Source organism: Siphateles boraxobius, unplaced genomic scaffold (assembly GCF_051911475.1).
Source record: "Siphateles boraxobius isolate OS27281-9 unplaced genomic scaffold, OSU_SipBor_1 12, whole genome shotgun sequence".
Lineage (NCBI taxonomy): Eukaryota > Metazoa > Chordata > Actinopteri > Cypriniformes > Leuciscidae > Siphateles > Siphateles boraxobius.
This window is the reverse complement of record NW_027508722.1, coordinates 22,214,260-22,230,326: the sequence shown is the minus strand read 5'-3', so window position 1 is coordinate 22,230,326 and position 16,067 is coordinate 22,214,260. Positions and strand designations below refer to the sequence as shown.

At 36.5% G+C, this 16,067-nt stretch overlaps 2 protein-coding genes across 4 annotated transcripts; one reads left to right on the top strand and one right to left on the bottom strand.

Annotated features, from left to right (window-relative positions):
- The first annotated feature begins 719 nt into the window (after positions 1-719).
- Positions 720-4,401, top strand: rbfa (ribosome binding factor A). Its single transcript, XM_077212530.1, has 7 exons — positions 720-1,033; positions 1,128-1,158; positions 1,382-1,546; positions 2,270-2,382; positions 2,468-2,552; positions 2,674-2,741; positions 2,828-4,401. Exons 1-7 carry the CDS (start codon positions 831-833, stop codon positions 3,192-3,194), a joined length of 1,032 nt encoding a protein of 343 aa, XP_077068645.1. The 5' UTR covers positions 720-830; the 3' UTR covers positions 3,195-4,401.
- Positions 3,524-15,946, bottom strand: zfat (zinc finger and AT hook domain containing). 3 transcript variants are annotated; one of them, XM_077212484.1, is made up of 16 exons: positions 15,792-15,946; positions 12,705-12,866; positions 11,935-12,198; positions 11,670-11,846; positions 11,436-11,589; positions 9,619-10,937; positions 9,299-9,531; positions 9,137-9,221; positions 8,910-9,059; positions 8,649-8,822; positions 7,663-7,751; positions 7,433-7,571; positions 7,199-7,323; positions 5,857-5,977; positions 5,628-5,776; positions 3,524-4,157 (listed from the first exon to the last, which is right to left on the bottom strand). In XM_077212484.1, the coding sequence occupies exons 1-16, from the start codon at positions 15,799-15,801 to the stop codon at positions 3,927-3,929; spliced, it is 3,582 nt and encodes a 1,193-aa protein (XP_077068599.1). In that variant the 5' UTR covers positions 15,802-15,946; the 3' UTR covers positions 3,524-3,926. The 3 variants fall into 3 exon arrangements, with proteins under 3 accessions (XP_077068599.1, XP_077068589.1, XP_077068608.1); XM_077212474.1 differs by lacking the exon at positions 15,792-15,946 and adding an exon at positions 13,943-14,109; XM_077212493.1 differs by lacking the exon at positions 15,792-15,946 and adding an exon at positions 13,858-13,906.
- Positions 15,947-16,067: the final 121 nt, after the last annotated feature.

Here is a 16,067-nt window from a genome sequence, read left to right as displayed (position 1 = left end):
AGATGTGTGGTTTCCTAAATATAAAATTATTTGCGATTTAACAAGTAGGATTTTCCTAATGTCATTAGTTTGCATATTTTATAAATTATATATAGATCTCATATATATTGGTATTTTATATATTCAATTGGTCAATTATTGCTACACATGACGAATATTACATAGTCATGACTTAAACGGATGGAAAATGAAAGTTGCTAAAAAGTCACTATATAAAAAATACACCTATCACAAGGATGTAAATGTAGATGCTTGAGGAATCTTCCATTATAACCATTATAGTTTATTAACTGATACTTAAATTATTAAAAACGCATGCTTCAAAATTCATATTTGAAAAACAAAATACCTGAGAAACTATTGTGGGAACCACAACGGTTGAGTTATGGAAGTAAAAATCCCATTCATGTTCTCCTTTAAGACAGACTTATAAGCAATAAGACTGTTAATCAATGGTATGCTTGTTTTTAAGCCAGTCAGTATTATTTAAACTATTTATTTTTTTTAAATATTCATATCCATCAACAATGGAATTCATGGTACAATACATTACCCATGATTCTGCCGAGAAATCGCCACCTCACGATTCAATTATAAATATTATTTAAAAAAATGTTTTTTAATAAATCTTAAAAACCTTTCCAGAACATATGGCCGCTGGAAAATTAGGCGGGCACTGTTGCACCTACAAATTGACGTCATAAGTGCAATGTGTCAGCGTCGTCGATCGACTCCCTCTGGATCAATTACTTCACCCTTGCTCTTCGCGTTCAGACAAATGTAGTCGATGCTGCGTGAGGACAAGGATAAACCAAACCAAACTAATTATCATGCTGGCTGTCAAGAGAGTTCTTTGCTATAAAGAATGCGCATTCAGTCGATATACCTCGCTAACAAGCATGTTCTGTAAAATGACAGCACGACACGAGACACAGCGCTCGTCCTGGTCTGTTATGCTAAAAGAAAGAAGCTTTCATAGTTCAACCCGTCTTTCTGGAGGCAGTAAATTGATGAAGATGCTGGCCAAAAAGAAGTGAGTTGCTGTTTTGTATTATTGATAAATACAAAATAAAGTTACGCCAATTCTTACTATAAAGTTGCATGAGTTACATGATCGTTCTTTACAGGAGAAAACAGTGGTATGAATCTCCTGTGCAGGTAAGAATACTTCCAAATATATATATATATATCTTTCAATTATTTCACTTCATTTTTTAAAATGTACTTTCGTTTTCAGTAAAAAAAATAAATAATATATATATATATATATATATTTTTTTTTTAAAAGTTAACTACAAAGCTGCGTTTACTCTGTAAGCAGAATGTCTGTACACATTATCTCTACAATACCATACTTGTCTTGCATATTTTGCTCACCCAGGCCACAGCGCTTCAGCCTAGCTTTCTGAAACCATCAAAGCGAAATAAAGAGGACAGTGTTCGTGTGAGGACTCTGAACAACATCATCTACAAAGCAGTGACAGACTTACTGAGCTCCTATGAGGTCAACTCCGAGATCAGTGCCTACAATGTACAGATTTCCAAAGTAGGATGTGCTCTTCCTTCTAACTTTCGTGCCATCATTAAAAGGATGTTCACCTAAAAAAAAAAATATATTTTGTCATCATTTACTCACCCTCAAGTGATTCCAAACCTGTATGAGTTTCTTCTGTTGAACACAAAATAAGAAATTTTGAAGAATATGGGTAGAATAACCAAACAGTATTGGACATCGTTGACTAAAAATGTAAACTTTTCCATACTATGGAATTCAATGGTGCCCACAACTGTTTGGTTACCGACATTCTTCAAAATATCATCTTCTTTTTTTTCAGCAGAACAAAGAAATTCATACAGGCTTGGAATAACTTGAAGGTGAGTAAATTATGGCAGGATTTTCATTTTTGGGTGAACTATCACTATAATTATACCTCATTATGTTCAATAATTAAAGGGATAATTTACACCAAAATGAACGATCTTACATCATTTACTCACCCTCATGTCTTTTTAAACCCGTATGACTTTCTTTTGGAATACAAAATATACTTTGAAGAATGTCAGTAATACAACAGTTAACCTTGATCTCCATTTTGTGGAAAATTCTAAATATATTTTATGTTCCACAGAATATATATATAAAAAAGCAATATTAAATTATTTTTTTTTACAATTTTAATTTCTCTTTAATTATTTACACAAATGTTTAATTTCTTCAAAAATGTTGTTTTCAGTTCTGCCCTAAACTATGTCTCCCTGTCCATGTAAGGTTTCACTACCACCCGATTTCTCTGCATGTCGAATATACTGGAGGACAAGTCTGTCGGCAGAGCAAGACAGCCATATTCAGCAGGGTTTAGACAAGTGTGCTCCTCGCATACGGTATGTCTTTTTCATAGTTTATTTAAACGTTTGTTTTAACAAGTTGAAGATAATGGAATCATTTGGATTTTAACATTGTTTTCAGGCATCTTCTCATCTCTCACCAAATCCTTGGTAGTGTTCCTCCTGTGATATTCATCAGGGATAAACAATATGCTGCTATCACTGAGGTAACAGATAACATATTAAAAGTAATATAAATAATTAATATTCCTATATAAGCGGTGCATGAGTTTTTTTAGATGATATAGCTAATATTAGTGTGTGTGTTATTGTCCGATCTTAAATCAGATTGAAAACCTTCTCAAGAAAGCAGATTTTGGTCCAGATGAAAATAATTTATCCGTCAGCGATATCGGGTAGGAAGAATTTAGTTCTATTGAGACCTTCTTTTTTTTTTTTTTAAATGAATGAATCAATTTCTAATTAGTTTGATATTTTAAAGGGCCAAACACCAGCCTATAGAATCTGGATACAAGAAAAGACCCGTTTTGTTTGGTGTCGATCACGACGCTCTGCACAAACAGATTGAAGCCTATAAACGAGAGAAAGGAGCGAGAGACTCTCTCACACAGAGTCCTGCTGCAGGAGGACTAACACAGGAGCAGCTGGGCACACTAGCAGATATTAGGAAGCAGAAACTCATAGAGAAAAAAAAACAGAAATCTAAATGGATGAAGGACGATGACATCACTCCTAAGGATTTCCTCTTGTCCGGAAGCCTTCAAAAAGAGGATAAAGACAGTGAGGAAGACAGCCTGGTGGATAGCCAGGTCTCAGAGCTGATGGAAGAGGAAGACAGGAGGCACTGAAATCAGATCTTTTGGTCACTTCCAATGTTATGCTGTTTAGTGTGGTCGGTAAAATAAAATTATTCAAGCTTTGGGAAAAAAGTAAAGTGTATATTTTAACAGGTGATCAGTTGATTTTTTTTCTTCCCCCAGTGGTGTCCCTATTTAATACAGAAGGTAGGAATGATCATCTTTAATGTAAAGCGGTTTAAATACAATTAAAACCAGTAAATGGTTATATAGCAAACCTGAAACTTTCGAACGGTAGTGCAAATTATGCTGTTTTGGTACACAGCTTAAAAGTGTGTTCATGTTTCAATGAAGTGTGTCAATACACTCAACACCACGCATTAAATAGCTCAAGTTTACTATTGTGATGGCCATACACTGTATGGGAGTCTTATATAAAAAGTGTGTAGAAGGTCAGAGTCACACAGTAACTCTTGCAGGCAATGGCAATACAGGGGGGAAATAATTTCGTGACAAGGTTTATCTACTGTGAATAGGTGTCATGATCTTTACAAAGACTAAAGACCTTTTTACTCCTAGTCAGGAAAGCACACCGCTATGACTATTCATTGCTACTGTTCATTTCAGATTATTTACAATTGTGCAAGATGGGTCCCTAAACTATAGTATGTCTGCAATAGTCTGTTCAAGACTGGAGAAACTATAACAAAATGGAATAAACACTTAGCTAATAAACATGCAGCTAGTAGTTTTAAAACCCTGTATACATGGTCTTTATATTCTCTATACTGTGGTGGTCTCCTCAGTTTGCACAGCCTCTTGAACTGCTTCCTGAACGTAGACTATGAACTGGGATGCATCTTCACCCTGAGTGTACACTGTAACAGTTTTAATGCCCTCCATGTCATCTGAGGACACCACTAGATGGTGCTCTTCTGCCAGGCCCACTGTGGCCTGCTGAAGTGCATCCTGGATCATCATGGCATGATTGGTCTGTGGCTCCTCCTCCTCCATCTAGGATGATGGGACAGAACATTATTATTATTAAATGAGCTGCTTTCATGAAGAATTCAGTTTTCTCTCATTGAGACTGAGAAAAGCTACTAGAGCGTGAAAACACGCCATAACTTTCAGAGATCAAAATACAAAAAGAGCATTTATTGAAAATGAAACAGATGCAAAACTTTAAAATGACTGTCCACCTTCACACGTCAATGATTCATACTGGATGATTAAATAAAAATACAATTTTAGAAACGAGCAACTGAAGTTTATTTTTTATAAGGTCCCTGAACATTTCAGTCTGTCTGAAACCTTAGGTTTATGTGGCGCCAGACATCCCAAGTCTCCCGGAAGTTGCGGAAGTCTCCCGCATATTGATAGCGGCTCCCTGATGCCCGCAAATTAGTTCAAATCTCCCAGAATCTCGAGCTCGCGAGCGAGAGACCCTGCGTGTGTGTGCAAATGTGCGTGTGTGCCTCGTGAAGCGCATGTAAATCCCCCCAACAACAACAAAACCGATAAACCCCCCCGCCCCTCCGTCAACAAAAAGAGATACCTCCCTGAAATGATTTCTGGCAGGTTGGGATGTCTGTGGCGCATTTCAGCATAAAAAATTATTGGAGGAAATATTAGACTGTTTAATTCTAAGGGTCAAAGAGAAAACTAAACAATGAAAGTTTAGGTTGATCTTTAAAAAAAAAAAAGGAAAGAAGTCTCTTATGCCCACTAAGACTCCATTTTATATGATAAAAAATACCATAAATTAGTAATATTATGAATTATTATTCCAATTTAAAAGAACAGTTTTCTATTTGAATATTTTTTAAAGTGTAATTTAATCCTGTGATGGTAAAGCTGAATTTTCAGTATCATTACTCTCTTCTTCAGTGTCACATGATCCTTCAGAAATCATTATAATATGCTTAAGAAACATTTATTATTATCAATATTCACAATATTGTTCTGCTTAATATTTTTCTGGAAATTGATCCATTTTTTCAGGATTGTTTGATTAATAGAATGTTCAAATGAACAAAAATTTTTTGAAATATAAATATTTTGTAACAATTAATGGCTTCACTGTCACTTTTATAAAACTTAATGGGTTCTATAAAGTGTTTTTAAAAAAGTGTTAAAAAAACAATTGAACTGACCCCAAACTTTGATCAGTTGCCTATTTTTGACCCCTTTAAATTAATACAGTATACATATCACATAACATATGTACTGTATATTATATTATTATAAGGTAGGGGTTACTGTGTTTATAAAAGTGATACCAAAATTACCAAGACAATAAACCTTACAAATCTTAAGCAATAATCAACAATCATATAGCAGAGAGTGATATATTTGTGATCTCAATAAACTGATAGATGATATATTGTCATCTCAATAAATGACATTAGACATAGTTTGGGAAAACGCTTGCATTTCACAACAGCAGCTCTGGCAGTACATGAATGTGCATATTAAACATACCTGCTCTACAACAGTAACTGTACCGGGAGCCATGGCAACCACCGAAGCCACAGTGCCGTCATGGTTCTCTGAGCCCAGTTCAATGATCTGCTGCAGGATGTTGACAGATGCCGGGTCTAGTCTGTCTCCCGCTGCCGCAGACACAACACCTGAACACAAAAGTTGAGTTTAGAAATTAATTTTAAAGAAATTAAACCATTGTTCCAGGAATGAAGCAACTGTTTCTGACCATTTTGTGTATTAAAGCGCAGGTCCTGCAGAGCGGATACAGCAGTCTCAGTTCCTTGAGGATCCTCGGCCTCGGCTATATGAAGGTACTGCATGGCCGGCTCCTCTACTGACTCCACAACCTGAAAGAACACACCGATAACATCAGAATCAAGTACGGTGGCATTTCATTCGAATGCTAGGAATATGTCATGAATTAATTCAATTTAACAACCATTCACCAGTTTATCAGTAAGAAACTGAATTATGAATGTCAAGGTCAAACAATTTAAGTGGCTCGGCTCCAATAATTTGCCTTTTTTTGCTAAACTTTTAAATATGTTATTAATTATTATTTTGTCATCATTTACTCACCCACATGTAGTTCCACACCCATACTCTTCGAAACACAAATTAATATATTTTTAATGAAACCTGAGAGATATCTGTCCCTCCGCTGATTTAATCCAAGTCTTCTGAAGAGATTTGATTTATATGTGTTTTATATGCTGAACAAATTTATTTAGGCTTTTATTCACATATAAAGACATACATAGAGCGCATCACATAAGGTAAACATGGAAGATCGTAAGTGCGTTACGTGTTAGGACAAATCTCATAGGTTCTTGTGCATCACACACGTTAGAGCTTCATGTTTACCATATGTGGTGTGCTCCATGTATGCGTGTCGATCATTGTTTAGATTATAAATAAAGGCCTAACTTAAATCTGTTCATCACATAAAGTGATCGGCTCTATTCACAAGACTTGGATTAAATCACTCGATTCATATGGATTCAATTTACGACACCTTTATAATCTTTTTGTATCTTCTAAGTTTTGGTTACCTAGACTTTCACTGGAGGGACAGAAACCTCTCAGGTTTCATTAAAAATAACTTAGAGGGTTAGTTCACCCGAAAATGAAAATTCTGACCCACAAGAAGATATTTTGAAGAATGTCCCCCCATTTTTCATACTATGGAAGTCAATGAAGCTCATTAACTATTTGATTACCAACATTCTTCAAAATATCTTCCTTTGTGTTCAGAAGAAGAAAGAAATGCATACATGTTTGGAACAACTTGAGGGTGAGTAAATGATGACAGAATTTTCATTTTTGGGTGAACTATCCCTTTAATTTGAGTGAATATGGGTTTGGTATGACATGAGGTTGAATAAATGATGACAGAATTTAAATTTTTTGGGTGAACTAAACCTTTAATTTGAATATTTTATTCATTAATAAATGTTATTGTACAGTACTGTGTGGCTTCTATTGTTGTTTATGCATTTTATTAATAAATATGACTTCACTTTACTAAATTTAACATAACACATTTAACATTTGTAATGGAGACTCACCTCCCACTGATTCAGACCCAGACTGTCAGCCTCCACCACTTTAAGGCCATGTTTGCTCTTCAGGTGTCTGTTCATTTCCCACTTAGTGCCATAAACGTAATTGCACACAGGACATTTGACTCCACCTGATAACATACACACACAATTTTTAATTACTGAAGCAGTTTGAGCCAATATACAGTAGTATGTCTAATAATAAATAGTTAAGGTAGTTTCTGATGAGGAAGGACTTGCCTTGCTCTGTGACAGTTTCAGAAGTGGATGCCCCCGTTCCAGCATTGATGTACTGTGCGTTGGGATGTTTCTTGTTATAGTGTCTTTTCAGTGAGCCTGAAATGTTGCATGAGTAGTGGCAGTGTGCACAACGGAAAGGCTGTGAAAGGCAAAACATTGTGCTTTGGTGATGGTTTTAGGACACAAGACAACATAGAACAGAAATAGAAAGAAGCCTTTTGTGGTGTTACTTTGAAAGAGGCATGTTGCTCCATGTGACGAAGGAGATGCGGTCTCAGTGCAGCAGTGAAGTCACACTCAGTGCATCTGAACTGTTTTCCTACAAAATATAAAAAAATTAACATGCATTATTACAGAAATTACTAAAACAGCTGACGTTTAATGCAAGTTTCCTGCTCTCATTGTGCACGAATATAAATATACTGAATATAAAGAGATGAGAGAAACATTTTCTAAAAAACGTTTTTATAATAAATAATTTCCACAATGCGACAGCAAGGAGAAGAAAACTCACTATACTGTATAGATAAAACACAAATAAACGATTCGTGAACATTGCAAAGGAGGAGAGATGAATATTTAGAAAAACGTTTTTTAGTTTATACACTATCTTTTTATTCAGCAAGGATGCATTAAATTGAACAAAAGTGAAAAGACATTTATAACGTACCAAAATATTTACATTTGAAATGCTAAAAAATATTAAGCTGCTTAACAATATAAATCGTTTCTTGAGAACTAATTATTATATTAGAATGATTTCTGGAGGATCATGTGAAACTGAAGACAGACCGGCTGCTGAAAAATACAGCTTTGCCATCACAGGAATGAATTACATTTAAAATATATTCAAATATAAAAGAGTTATTTTAAATTGTAATAATATATCACATTAATGCTGTTTTACTGTATTTTTGGTCAAATGCACACAGCCTTGGTAAGCATAAAATACTTATTTTAAAAACATCTTACTGACCCCAAACTTTTAAACAATAGTGTATATTTTACACAAAATTATAAGCATATTTGTTTTTTGTTTGTCACTGTCACACAAAACATTTTGTACATTTTTCATGACCCCTCTACCCCTAGTTTAATAACCCTGTCCAAGTTGACTCGGAAATTCGTCAGATTGTGGAGGTTTTGTTGACTTTAACTAGATACACAAGTCAAAATAACATTGCATGCAGGTTTAAACACAAAGTAAGAGTCTCACCGTCTGCTGTGTGCATGAGCTTATGACTTTTCAGAGTGCATTTAGACTTGAACTTTTTTCCACAGAGGTCACAAAGATGCGTTTTCTCAGTACTGTGTCTGTTCATGTGAGCTTTGAGATTGCTTTTACTTCTTGAGGCATAATCACATTGTGAACATTTGTACGGTTTCAATCCTAGAGACACAATTAAAACACAATCAGTACATTAAAGCAGTTCATTTAAGCACAGAAGTTCAACAATACATTAAGAAAAAAAAACACCTTCATGAGCCCATATGTGCTGCTGAAGATCTGCCCCATTTCTTGTGAAGAAACAGTCACAGTATGGACATTTGGAAGCTCGTTTCCCTATCACTCCTTTCACATGTACACGTATTCCCAACGCTTCCGAGATGTAGTTCAACGACACATCTATATAGTCACAACACATCCGTTACTGTAATTCAGAGCTCTTGTGCGACATTTCAGAGAGTTTGATTTGTGCTTACCTGGATGGTTGCTTTTGATATGAGCTCTAACTTTGTCCTCAGGAACAGACTCTTGACATACTGGACATATAAAACTTCTTTTGACCTAAAGATGAGATATAAGATTTGATAAAGAAGCTATTTCACCAATATTACAAGAATAAACAGATTACCAGCACTCACTATGTCCGAATGGGTTTTGAGATGAGCCTGAAGCTTGTATTTGTCAGGTGTACAATATTGGCATCCTTCAGAGGGACACTTCAGCAGGATGTCAGAATGTCTCTGGATAACATGTCGCTTCAGGCAGTTTTTAGTGATGGAGGAATAACTGCACTGAGAACAGTAATGGAGGTGCTCCCTTGTGTGCGTTCGCACATGTGTATTGTAGTGCACTTGATACCAGAAAAGCTTACCTGTTGAGGAAACATTACAGAGAGTTATAGAACGTCTAGGGTTAGAGATGTTATTAAAAAATAGAGCATGAGATTAGACCTTCATACCGCAGTATTCACATTCAAGGTCTCCGTACACTTTCCGTATCCGTTCGAACACTTCCATGTTAAGCTGTCGTTTTTGCATCTGCTCTATAATCTGCTTGAAAGCAGATATTTCTTCTTGCTCTGAACTGAGCAAGTCCTCATCAGTGTTAGTTTGAGGAACAATCGCCTCTTCCTCGGTTTGAGGAAACGTATCCTTAGATGTTAGCTGCTCGGAGTGCAGTTGTGCTTTTTCAGGTGTCAAAGGTGTGGTTTCTTGAGCAAGATTCTGCTCTTCGGTCACACTGCGCTCCATTTTAAGTGGATCATCTTGAAGTTGTTGTGTATTTATAACATCTTCACAGGCCATTTCTTGTGTTTGTTCTACAGCAGATGTGTCTGTCTCATTTATACTATTTGCAATGGGATTTCCGTCTTGTGAGTTTTGAACGAGTAGATCTGACTCGACCACTATATTATCAGAGCAGTGAGTTTGAAGGTCCTCTTGAGCCATGCAACTAATTTCTGTGGTTAACAGCTCCTGGGCATTGAGCTGCGACAGCTCTTCTGTGATCTTTAGCTCATCCTGATTCAACATGTCCTTCTGAATGTCATCACCTGGTTTGAGCAAGCAAAAGCTTGAGTTGATGGAGTCTGCAAAAGTTGAGGGCTCATCCGATTCCGGGTGGAACTCTCGGAGATGTGACCTCAGTCGCACAGAGCTGACAAATTTTTCCTGGCAAATGGCACACACGTATATGAAGGGATGCTTTCGGATGTGGGCTTGCAAGGCTTGGAACTTGGTCGAGCCGTGATCACATAACTCGCAGCCGAAGGGTCTCTTGGTGCCATGGACCATCATGTGACGGTCGCGCTCAAGCTCGTTTTTGAACTTGCGGTCGCATATTTGACAATTGTACAGAAGCTGTCTCTTGCCCTCCCTGGTCTGGAGGCTGTACTCTTCATAGGAGTCCTGCACTTTCTTGTCGTTCATGTCGTGAGTCTCGCGGATGTGTTTAAGAAGGTTCTTCACATCCGAGTATTTCTTCTTGCAGAAGCGGCAGTACTGCTTGATCTTCTTGTGCACTCGCTCCACGTGTACTTTGAGGTGGCCTTTACTGAGGCAATTAAACGAGCACAGATCACAGTTGAATTTCTCCCCGGTGTGTTTACGCATATGAACACTAAGATTGGCCTTTATAGCGCTGGCATAGTCACACTGCATGCACTTGAATGGTTTCTCATTGGTGTGGATTCTTAAGTGGGCCTGCAGTGAATGTTTGAACTTGAAGACTTTATTGCAGTATTCACAGGTGAAGATTTTAAGCTGCGTCTGTCCTAACCTGTGTCGACAGATATGATTTGTTAATAATAATGTACCAAATGATTCCACAAGATCAATACAACTGAAACAACTTTTCTACTTCTTCTAAAGTTGCTTATTTTTCCATGACTTTTCCATAACTTCTTCAGTTGGTTATGATTACTGTTTAGGGATTTTAAAAATATCATTTTATAGAGGTAGATCAAATAAATAAATAAATACTCATTTCAAGCTATTACATAAATAGAAAAATCTATATTTACTATAGAAATTTCCATGACTTTTATGGATTTTATTCATTTCCATGAATTCCCTAGGCCTGGAAATCATTATTTTTAAATTCCCTGATATTTCCAAGTTTTCAAATGATGTCACATGATGGTGACTCTGTTTGGTTGCGTCCAAAGTAACGCAATGACAGTATAATTGCTATATTAGTATTCTGTCCTTTGGTGCTTAAACAATTTTGCTAGATTAGTGAATCTAAAGTTAACATTTTAAATTTGAAAAAATAAACCTGTTTGATTTGAGGGGTGCTTCATAAGCAGCTTGCTGAATAGCATATTCCTGGTATCCCCTTTTCATTGCTGCCTCCTGGGAACCTGCAGCTTCATCGGTCTGGGTGGACGGTTCAGCTGGAGCTGCTTCAATTGGAACTATCTTAGAGGCGCCTGCAATAAATCCAAACTTACAGTTAGTTTAAATATTTCCCTCAACTATTAGACCACTTGACATCACATGCATATCTCACCAGGCATGGCCTCGTGACTAGTAAGGACCACACTAATAATAGGGTTTTTGTTGCCGCTTTGCGCTTCAGAGTCCTTTGCACTTGACATCTTATCTGTCCGCATCGCTCGAGCTTTCTTTGGTGTCCTCTCTTTCTCTTCCTCTCCATCACTGATTCTGTTTGCATTGGTATTATGACCTAGTCAATAAAGTCGACAGGTGAAACTTGTGGCATTTCAAAATATTCCAATACAAAGAGTTCTAAGATTTTTAACATAAATTTGTACCATTATACTCTTCTTCATCAGCGGCCTCTTTCAGTCCTACAAAACAAATGTGTTTGGAAATTTGCCGCCTATTGCTGAACATGCGATTGCATTTCTTGCACTCCAGGTCACTTCCATCCTCACTCTGCTCTTCAGCTACTGTCACTGGTGGAACGTCAGTGGGCTCTATGTTCTGCTGACAGGATGTTTTTTCCAGGACATTTTCTGGTTGGGCTTTCTTAGTGGAGCCTTTTGGTCTACCGCGCTTTCTTTTCACAACAACATCTGCAAGGTAAAAAAAAAGACATTCTTATTTTCCAATGCTTTAATAATAACTTTCTTTTCACTTTACATAAGACACTACAGTCGTAAACAAATTTCTCCGGTTTCACAGACAAGGCTTAAGCTAGTCCTAGACTGAAGTGCATGTTTGAGCTGTTTTAACTGAAAGCAACTTGCACTGACACATCTTAAAATATTTCAGTGCCATTTTTTTGTCTCAAGATGCACACCAGTGATGTTTTTTTCTAAGGCACGTTTATAAAAGCTACTTAAATGTCCTAATTGAACTAAATTCTAATCCTGGCTTAATCTAAGCCCGGTCTGTGAAACCAGGCCATTATGAAATAGAATTTAAGCTTAAATCAGCCTAAATTGCAATTTCAAGCTTGAACCAATTTATAGTTACAATGGCCTTTCTCTAATGGCCTAATTTCCAGTGTTTGGTCCGTTCTAATAATGCCCAGCGCAGGTTTCGAGCACCTGTGATTTTTGTGTTCAAAGCTGCTTACCTGAACTCTGTGGCTCCTGAGTTGTTAATGGCTTGAGTGCTATAATGAAAGTATCAGGATCACCTCCTTCATTGGAGTGAGTCTCAATAACATGAGACAGAAGCAATGGTTTACTGGGAGAGAACAAGTTGCATATTTTGCACATGAAGACAGATGAACAATCTGTGAATACAAACACAGCTGGTTGAATTTTTCAGTCTTTTCATCCAAGAATCTTGGATGCATGATTATATATATATATATATATATATATATATATATATATATATATATATATATATATATATATATATATATATATATATTGTAGCTTTTTTGTTGTTGTTGTTGTTGTTGTTAAAACAGTATAAGAAATATGTCTCTTGCACAAAGAAAATTTGATTTGCTTCTAATTTCCACAGCACTAAGATTTATCATGTATCCTTGCAAAAGTACTTAGCAGTTTATGGAAATTACAGAGGGCTATAATTAATATGCAATATCTAATAATATTTTTTCCCCCCAAGTATTTATTGTGTTTCCACCATAGTTCTCAAATATGAATAATATTGCTTTGAAATTTAGGAGTTTTAAACAACCTTTCCTCACAGAATTGACTGGGGTAATAATGCACTAACATCAGGGAGACCTTTCAAAATAAGACGCTTAAAAAAAAACGTTGATTTTTATACTCTTTCAAATCAGGAATTTATTCATTAACACTGATATTTATAATTGTTTATTCGTATTTGCCGTTTAGTATCAGTTCATTACAGTGTTGTTCAAATATCTGCAATCGTTATCTAAAGCAAGATGCAATACATGTCATGTAATAAATGTCATCTGATGTACCCGTTACTAAACTGCATATCAAGACTTAATTTCAATAGCAAATAAGTGTCGCGTAGGGTTGAATTTTTCCAAAAGGGAACCAATAACATTCCCTGGCATTGATTTTTGTAAACACGAGACCAGTTTCGTGTTTTTCTCTTAGACACTGGTAGCAGCTAACTTAAGTTACCAGTTTTCATTTAAAAAAGATGATGTTTAAGTGCAGTGAGCTGAAAATGGTGTTATTTCAACAACGAACGGTAAAACAGCAGACTTAAAACTCAATTTCCGTATAAAGCATTCTTCGGTAAAAGTTTTTGCTGGTTTAAGTCACTAGTTTTACCTAATTTATTTGTTTCCTTATCGAATCATCGGAAGGAGCCGTTTCCTCGGAACGCAGTTAGCCTAATAATGATATTTTTGCTTACCTGCTTGAGCTGGGTCCATTCTTTTTAAATCAGTAAAAGGTAAAAATCACGCGAAAATGAGTTTGACCTTGGTTTTTATTTCTAGAGTGCAATTTAAATGTATGCATTATACTTAAATTACTCCTGCAGAGGTTTCTGTCGAATCTGCGATAACAAATATGGCGGATGGATCTTCGTCTTCAAGCACAAAAAAAAGTATCCATGAAGAAGGGCGCGACACCTGCTGGCTGGAGTTCATTTGATCACTTCTGTGTTCTTGTAATCAGTAATTCAGACATTTTTGAATATAAGAGTTAACCCTTGATGATGATAAACAATGAGGTGCCAACACTGTAAAGACCACTGACTACGATTGTGTAAAGCAACCACAGATCAGTGATAGTAACTCGACACCTCGACCTGAGAATGAATGAAATCACTAATAATTAATATTAATAATTAACAGCAACAGCTATAAACATGAAAAAGAATGGAATGCGTTTATTTGGGTAACACTATATTCATAATAAATTACAACAGAGAGATCAAAGACAAATATTTTTACTTTTATCATAGCCTCAGCCTTCTATCTCTCCTTTCAGCATTCATGTTTCACAATTAAGTTAAGTATATTCCAACACGATCACAGAGTTGCTCCAGCCAGTCACAGCAAACACCCTCCTCCCAGCCTCATTTACAGAATACAGCTGAGTGTAGGATGTTTACAACGACTATACTGGAATATTACAACACAAAACATCAATAGATCAATCTAGATGTCACATCATTAAAATAAATTTACATGGCATGTTATTTTTTTTTTATTGTTGCCAAGTTAAAATTCAGTTGTAACATTAAGGACGCAGTATTGTTTGATCACACACACACACACACACACCACTGATTCCAGAACAAGACGAAAGGACTGGACGATGGCAGCAAACATCCAACTGAAAGCTTGTTTTACGGATACGCACAGCTTCCAGTCGGGGATGTTTACAGGCACGAACAACCAGTTAAAAGCACATAAAATAAAATAAATAACGTAATACAAATAAATATAATTCATTCGAATGCAAATTAAACCAATCTACGAAATCCATGGAAATGTATTCTTCAATAAAAGAAATAAAAAAATGTACGTGATGATTTTGCTGCCCTCTAGAGTCTTCATGAGAAATGAAAATACAGCAAAAGCCGAGTTGAAAGTTAAAGGTCCTCTCTCCTTCACGTCAATGACAAAGCGACCGCGATGAAGATGAAGACCTTGCAGATCTGAAAATTGTCACGGTCTAATCACAGACATATGATGAACACAAAATCACAAACATGTTCGAGTCGATAAAGGTCATTTTCCACCTTTAAAATAAGTTATTATCGAAAAACAACAACAACTGGAAGTACAGTCTCTACATATAAGCATCACCATAAATAACAGCCATATACGAGTCGAGTACAACATTTAAACCACTCGTATTTGTAGACTGACATTGGTTCAACCTTGTTTGTCTGTTTGGGAAAAATAAAATTGGTGATTTTTAAGCCAGTCTCGGCTACAATATACCTTACAAAAAGTGTTCCAAAAATAAGAAGAACTTGCACCAAGTAAGCCTGTGTTGCTACCAAGTTGAGTGAAGAGGAAGCAAACAGACAAGTCGTAGCTGCACTGCATTTTACCCTCACAAAAGCGATCTAAAGAGCCAGCAAGGCGTTTTGCTTGTGTCTAATACAGCACTGAGAGTTAGCAAAAGTCATTCTGCTTCGAAACGGAACAACACAGCATGGCTAACTAACGGTAGCTATGCTCTACAGCTTTGCTCCAATTTACAGACAAAACTAGCATGGACTGTCCTTCCCGCCGCAGCAGTACCTCGTAACATATGGGTATCCTGTTCAATTTAGACAGAGCACCGCCGTTCAAGCGATAACGCGATTAAACCACAGTTTATTACTGTGATTTCCTCCGGCTTTTGCTGCAAAAAACCTTCAGTCTCCGCCATTCCGAGCCTGTTTCCTTCCGTCTCTGGCTTGTCTTTAGTTTGACCTTTAGTTACCCGACACTAATATTGACGTAATTGTCATGGTAACAGGATCCCGCCTTCTACGTGCGGCCGTGTGCGTCCATGGAAGTTGCTGATGATGGAGG

Excerpts from the sequence above, each read along its gene's own strand:
- rbfa (XM_077212530.1), top strand. The coding sequence starts at position 831 with ATGCTGGCTGTCAAGAGAGTTCTTTGCTATAAAGAATGCGCATTCAGT. Across the intron at positions 1,159-1,381 it reads GGTATGAATCTCCTGTGCAG|GCCACAGCGCTTCAGCCTAG; the intron begins GTAAGAATACTT and ends TTGCTCACCCAG. Across the intron at positions 2,383-2,467 it reads AAGTGTGCTCCTCGCATACG|GCATCTTCTCATCTCTCACC; the intron begins GTATGTCTTTTT and ends CATTGTTTTCAG.
- zfat (XM_077212474.1), bottom strand. Across the intron at positions 11,847-11,934 it reads TGATGAAGAAGAGTATAATG|GTCATAATACCAATGCAAAC; the intron begins GTACAAATTTAT and ends TTTATTGACTAG. Across the intron at positions 10,938-11,435 it reads GCACCCCTCAAATCAAACAG|GTTAGGACAGACGCAGCTTA; the intron begins GTTTATTTTTTC and ends CTGTCGACACAG.